Source organism: Lutjanus erythropterus, chromosome 12 (genome assembly GCF_056507025.1).
Source record: "Lutjanus erythropterus isolate fLutEry1 chromosome 12, fLutEry1.hap2, whole genome shotgun sequence".
In the NCBI taxonomy this organism is placed as follows: domain Eukaryota; kingdom Metazoa; phylum Chordata; class Actinopteri; order Lutjaniformes; family Lutjanidae; genus Lutjanus; species Lutjanus erythropterus.
The window spans coordinates 37,707,627-37,714,771 of NC_139328.1; the positions used below are offsets into that span (position 1 = coordinate 37,707,627).

General features: G+C 38.9%; 1 protein-coding gene across 1 annotated transcript; it reads right to left on the reverse strand.

The window, feature by feature from the left end:
* Positions 1-264: 264 nt before the first annotated feature.
* On the reverse strand, positions 265-6,169 carry LOC146318444 (tiggy-winkle hedgehog protein-like). Its single transcript, XM_084732612.1, has 3 exons — positions 5,721-6,169; positions 2,877-3,138; positions 265-1,251 (listed from the first exon to the last, which is right to left on the reverse strand). The coding sequence occupies exons 1-3, from the start codon at positions 6,042-6,044 to the stop codon at positions 578-580; spliced, it is 1,260 nt and encodes a 419-aa protein (XP_084588738.1). The 5' UTR covers positions 6,045-6,169; the 3' UTR covers positions 265-577.
* Between the last annotated feature and the right edge of the window lie 976 nt (positions 6,170-7,145).

A 7,145-nucleotide genomic window follows, 5' to 3' on the forward strand; every position in this document is an offset into this window, starting at 1 on the left:
ATATTGATTATCTCATCTGATGCAGAATAAGACAACGAAGAAGATTACCTAAACAAATAAAATATGCCATTCCTGAGATGGTAATTCTAATTTCAGCCTGGGTGCTATGAACCTAACTTTGGCCATCTTTTCTGTCTTTGCTGAAACCTGGGAACATGGTGACATCACTCAAAGCCAGTCAGAGCCGTCAAAAGACACAAGCAGTCAGACAATGTCAGACAGGTTGTAAACAAAACCAAGGTTAGCCAAAAAGATGTTTGACTTTGCTGTATCAGTGTTGCTGTGTTCATAGAGCTCAGCAGTTATTTTTGAGCTGTTGAGAAGAATGATGTTCAAAACTACAAAAAGTAGTCACACTGTAACATATTGAAATGTTGGGTTAAAAGTAAAACACATGCTCTCTCAAAGACGATGTGTCGTGTGATATATCTCTGCTGCATCGCATGGTTCTACAGGCTTTGCAGGCACACACAAAAAACATTGTTTAAATACTTTAAATAGCCTTGGGAAAGGGTCGGGTCAAAAACATGATTTACTCAAGTGTAAATGTACAGTCTATGAAGACATACAGTATATCTCAGCTTTGTGTGTGAAAAGAGCTGTTGTCCAAAAGCCAACCTCCCACATGGTAGAGAAGCTCTGGATACCAGTGAACACCATCCACTTGATGCACTCTGTTGAGCTCTTTCAGCATTCCAACCAGTGACAAGAGTGAGTGCCAGAGTCGTACTGGTGCAAACACCCAGTGTGCAAGGTTGTGATCCTCAACCACTGCATAGCAGGATGCCAAAACCTGGTCAACTATGATGGTTCCATGAGAAGTTACAGGTGCGTAAGACCCTTTATTATGCTCCACATAAATTCTTGTCACTCTTGCAGGGATGAGGTGGTCTGGCTGGTCATTCCCAACAGCGAGAAGCCACTGTCCTGGTTTGACATTGCTGGCGAACACAGCCCTGATGTCGCTACTGTTGGTATTGTTGCTGTCCATAACAAAGACGAGGTGACCTGGAGTCAGTGTAAGTCTGCGGCGTGGCTCGTCCATCTCCAGGACATGGAACTCTCGCATGATCTGTCGTTCCTGATCCATGAACATTAGGAAGTCACTTGCAACAATATTTCCTTGCTGGTCAGCAGCCAGCACCTTGTCCCCCACCTGGAGGTCCTTCAGTGGTTTGGTCCTTCCATCTGCCAGGATCACCATGGATGAACCATGGAAACAACCTCCAGATTTAGCTGCCACAGAATTTTCTGAAAGATTCAGAATAGTAACAATTAATTAAAGTTAATAAATACATTTAATAAGAACTATAAATTTGTTGAGTTAAAGGGTAGTTTACCTGAAAGACTATGTTTATAGGCAAAAGTGTTTATATGTGTTCTAAATGTCTGCACTGGAAGGAGGGGCGAACTCATCTCCAGACATATTTGGTTAGCACATGCAGTGGTGAAGACAGAGAACTCCTTAAAACCAGAGTTAAAATTTGGGTGTCTGTAGATTAAAAGACAAAGCCTTGCCATGTATCATACATCCTGTGGTTCACATGAGGAAAAGCTCGCAAAACATATAAGAAACATTTAAAGATATCCCTGCGAATCACAGCCAGTCTTCCTCTACTACGTAAAAACCTAAGCTGGTGAAAATGATGACAAAGGAATGAGGACATTTCATTTCATGCAACACAGTCACCTGGACTTAACCAAGTCTCAGTAAACATAAAGAGATCTAACTGATCTGATAAAATGAAATCACAGTTGAAAAAAGGTTTCATTCACAGTCATACAGTGGCTAGTTTTCCTTCAACCTCTGAAAACCACTTCTTTTTTTACTTTCCAAATCTGCAAGTGTGCAAAGGTCTGTATACCCCCAGTTTGGTGTAACTTTGTGGACCTGTCTACAGCCACTATAATGATCTACTGCATGTGTGGAATACATCTATCACATAAACAGGATTACTGCACATCTATGGTGTCTACCGCCATCAGTGTATGCTTCTTTTTGTGAGTATAACACAGGTTTGACATGAGGCCCTCTTCTGCTTGTCACTTGCTTGCTGTGGAGTGGGACCCTCCTGGTGTCGGTCAACAGAGGTGCTGAGCTAGGGGATGGTGGAATCGCGAGGATTTTTCTGATCCTGTTTGACAAATGCTTCCTCATGGGAAGCGGTGAGGAAAAATATCTGTTTCCATCCTGATTCAGGATAACTCAGTGATTGACAGTCCATGATATTACACCCTGTCACTCGGAGCAAGCAGCTTTTCCAGGTAAGTTATGACTGCAGCTAAAATTCAGAATATATTGTTGGATCTGGTAGTACTTAAACAAAATCAAGACTGTAATCTAGCACCACAGCAAGTCAAAGTTTTCAGTTATCCAAGGAAATGATTTTGTAAAGACAATTATTCTTTCTTGATGATCAGTCTTTCTGATTGGGTGATCTTCTGACTTTTCCTCTAGTGCCACCAATTGACTATTCCTAAATCCCACCCCTTTTGGGACCTCAGCCAGCTTTCTCCTGTCCTCCTTTCTTAAACAAATGTTAAAACACTAGCACTAGCTACCTAATCTACATCAGTCATTAATTAGTTTTAAGATAGCTAGTTAGGTAGAATCTTGACATTAGATGACTTAGATGTGACTATATATATACTGTATGTGGCCTTCACAGGTGCCCGAGGTTGTGGTGTGTACCAGGCTCCCTCAACTGTTATTGGAGCCCAGAGCAAAAAGGGGCAGGGCTTCAGAAGGGTCAGTTGATTCACATTAGTGTGTTTGAAGTGAAATATCTCCACAACTACTGGATAGGTTACCATCAATTTTGTGAAGACATTCAAATTCTATTAGTCTCCCATACTGACAGATTTAGTCCACCTACCTGCTTTCACAGAGCAATGGATGTGGGCCTTGGACTCATAGTAGACCCAGTCAAAGCCTGCCTCCACAGCCAGCCTAGAAAGCATGCCATACTTGCTCTTGTCCCGGTCTGAGGTGGTGATGTCCACCGCTCGGCCCTCATAGTGCAGAGACTCCTCAGAATGATGGCCATCCTCATCCCAGCCCTCTGTGACCCGAAGTTTGACCCCAGGCCACTGATTCATGACTGAAATAGCCAAAGAGTTCAGTTTGTCCTTGCACCTCTGAAAAAGGACAGACATGTCTTGTTGACATTCATCTCAGATATTTGTTTTTTAAAACTGGGATTATATTGTGAGTGTGTCACTTCAATAAACACTTTAAACACATTAATATTAACATTATATCAATATTCGTAATGCTGTTGTGTTCCTAGATCACAGCAATCTTCCAACTTGGTGAATTTAATTGGTAACGTTATTTGAAAACGTGCATAAGACTGACATGATACTATCATAACCATGTCATGACACCTTTCATGAATATGAGGGAGCCTTTATGAATATTTATGACTGTCATTAATAGTCAGTCCGGTCAGTTATGTCATTTTTAATGAAAATTTGATATTGTTTGATATGTCAGTCATGAGAACTTGACATTAACCAAGACAACCTAACCTGTTAAAGGATTTCAATAAAACTAGTAAGTAATATTATATCATAGCTACTGTCATATGTGGTTGGTTTTGTCAAGTGGGTCTTATGCTTGATTACATTTTACATTAATTATGGCATTCAAGCCCTGTTTTTACATCCATTCTATGTCAATTTTAATGTGAAGTTACATCATATGTATATATATATATGTATTAAACTCTCATTTTTGTCTTATTTTCACTATTACTATCATGTGGGTTTTTTTTTTTTTACATATTATTTTACATTAATTATGGCAAGCTGTCCCTGTTTTTAGGCTCATTCTGCGTCTTTTTTATGTGAAGTGGTGACAAAAGTTTGACTTTTTTGTGTTTCCCTCTTTGCACTGAGATGCAGATGCATATTTCTTGATATTTTGTATTTTATTTTTTTGAAAATGTTAAATTTTTATTAATTTGGCCCAATGCGGCCTGCTCACCTTAGCACATAATAACTTTATATGGACTATGATGAGAAAATACCTAATAAAATACTTGAGTAAAAGTACAAAATATTTGTCTCAAAAAGTACTCAGAGTATTAGTTACTTTTGACCGTTGATGTCACAGTCACCTCTCCAAACTAGGGTTGCAAATTTTGTGCAATTTCCTGATTCAGTGGTTGAAAATGTGAACAACTGATTAGCCATTAATCATTTCTAAGATATAAAACATTTTTCCCCTAATTTTCTTTTTTCTGTTTTTTTTTTCAATTCAATAAATACATTTCTAGTTGGTTAAATTTTTAATGGCAATAATCGATTGATGATTAATCATTAACGTGTTTACTTCAAATCTGTGCTGCCACAGCATTTTGTTTTGTTTTCCAACCATATGTCTTTGTTTTCATTGGCCTGTTTGTGATCAGATCACCTGACTGGCTACAAAATTGCAGATGAAAGGTTTGGAGATGAATTCGATTTGTAGTCAGTACTCAGCTATGATTCTGAAAGTAACTAAGTAGATTACTTGGTGAAATGAATACTTAAGTACAAATAAAAGTACAGACTTGAAAATCTACTCATAAAAGTAAAAGTACCCCACAAAACTACTTATTTACAGTAATTTGAGTATTCAGAATTAGTTACTTCCACACCTGCCAGGAAGTGAGACCGGAGTTCTTAGGGTATAGCTAACTCTTTATCTGCCTGATTAAAGTTTATGGAAATCTGAAATACAACTTCAAAGGGCCAGCATTTTTATAAAAATATATGTTTTAAGATGAAGGTGATTATAATAGTATGATTTTACACATATGATATCAGTAGGTATTATTATTTTTAGATTTTTGAGGAGTTGAAAGCATTTTTAAATTGTTTGAAGTTGAGATTTCTTGTCTGGGACAAGGCTGTTTTCTGGCACAGAGCAAGTTTAGAAATTTGAAAAAATGAAGGCCAACCAAAACATTTTATAAATTACACATATTTCATGTATGGAAACCCTTAAAGAATAAAGTGTCACCCAAAAATTTGAATCAGAAAGAATTATTAATGGGTTTTTTTGTTTGTTTTTTTGTATGACATCCAAATTCTCAAGCATGGGTGTTACATAACAAATAACAAATTACAAACAAAGAAAACACCTCAGTTTTTGTATTTTTGATGGGATCGGGCTGATTTTCACCTGTGAATTCAATGACAGGCTGCGCTTCATGTAGACTGTACTGCATGTTCCTGGATTTAAGAGAAAAGATCTATGATGAAACCATCCCCTAGATACTTTTGTCCCTGCTCTCCCCAACTTGGTGCATGTGATTTCTTTGTTGTAAACCCCTTTGAGCTGCACTTCTTGTATGAAAGATGCAACACAACTGAAGCTTATTATTGTACGTAAGTAAAGTACTTTAGTAGTACTTTTATTTATTTATTTTTTATAAACATAAAATTCTAATATAAGCTCCCAACGTACTCAGCCCACACGAAATAGACTCTCGCTGTGCGTAAATGAGAGGGAGATGAAAACTCACTATTTCCTTTGATATAGTGAAATTTGACAGACTCCATACCGGTAAAGAGGAGCACACTGGGCCACTGTTTTTATCCTGGTTAATTCTAGCCAAGTGAAGATATGCGCGCACGCACATTGTGGTTTTGCAGGTCATCCACCTGTTCCGTATCATTACCAGACAATAAACTCCATGAAAACGACCCCAGAGTAAGATCTAGCTCCCTACTTGTGTCATGAGGCGGTCCGCGTTGGTGTTCTCCTCATCCTTGAAGATGATGTCGGGGTTGTAGTTCGGAGTCAGGTCCTTGAACCTCTCGGAGTTGCGGGTGATCTTGCCCTCGTATTTGCCGCTGGCTCCCAGGGTTTTCTCCGCCACGTTGGGGATGAACTGTTTCAGGGCCAGCGGTGTCAGCTTCGTCGGGTGTCTCCGCTTCCCGTAGCCTCTGCCCGGTCCACAAGCCGAGCCGCCCTCCGCCAGCAGCAGCAGCAGCAGCAGGAGGAAGAGGAGGCAGGGGGACAGAGACAGCAGCATCCCTCTCATCAGGACCATGTCTGGTTGGAGGTGAGGCGGAGTGCCTCCCGGGCTGGATCTCAGTCTTTATTCAGTTTCTTCTCTTTCTTTACAAGTATTTTTTCACAACAATCTGAGCTCTGCAGGAGACAGAACCACTGCTCTGCCTCACTCCCCCGCTTGTTCTCCCTCTCTCCCTTCCTCCCTCCCTCACTCCCTACACAGATGAGCACACAGATGATAAAACAGACTACACTGAAAAGAACTGATTCTGACTCTTGGTAAATATTACTGCCCTTGTTAAAAACAAGATAATTTCATTTAATTAAAAATAATTACAAAAATGATGTGTCTGACCCCTGGTAAATGTTTTAATTTGGCTTATTTCATAGATTGATTCCTTGATATTGTGTTATTAAATCCTTTTTAATTGTTTGTAGTACTTTTATATTTATTTCATTCAGTTAAAAGTAATTAGAAAAAAATGTACACTTTAATTTACACATGTATGTTGTGTCTGAGAGTGTGCAGACATGCTCAAGTCTGAACATGCTCACAGAAAAGTTTTTGGTTTTTTTGTTGGAAGATTTCAGTTAGAAGCTGTTGAATGCTGTTTATCCAAGGCTTTGCATTTTAAGCAAGTAAGCAATTTATAACCATGAGTGTGTTATATTTTTACTTAAACTGGGTCCTGTAAACACTTTCAAACATTTCTGATACAAAAAGTAAGTACACAACTAGCTCTATCAGCTGTGTGTTTTGACAGCTTAACATTAACTAACATTAGTCACTAACTTAGTCCTTTAGTGTTGTGTAACTTAGCTAGGTCACAGGGTTTATGTTAGATGTATGTTAACATGACAAGCTAACATGATGTTGCTTATTGTTGCATGCAGTCTTTGTCTTGTTAGTCTGTTTTATTAATCTGTGGACACTGAATACAAGTTCACCAGTGTTAACTTCTTAATGTTATTAAACTCTGTGAGCATGCTCTTGTCCTTGGTTGACATTTCTCTCTGCAGTAGGCTCAGTTTTAAAACTAGACTGAAGATACTGGTACCACATGAAACTAGAGGACCTCAGGCATTCAGCTGGATGTTGGCTGGTGTCGGTTAACTTGTTGGCAAGGAGGCAAAAAAT

Bases quoted from the DNA above. Each gene is read 5' to 3' on its own strand.
- LOC146318444 (XM_084732612.1), bottom strand. From the start codon at position 6,044: ATGGTCCTGATGAGAGGGATGCTGCTGTCTCTGTCCCCCTGCCTCCTC. The intron at 3,139-5,720 runs GTAGGGAGCTAG...GTCCTTTTTCAG, and splicing joins CGGACCGCCTCATGACACAA to AGGTGCAAGGACAAACTGAA. The intron at 1,252-2,876 runs GTAGGTGGACTA...TGAATCTTTCAG, and splicing joins CCATTGCTCTGTGAAAGCAG to AAAATTCTGTGGCAGCTAAA.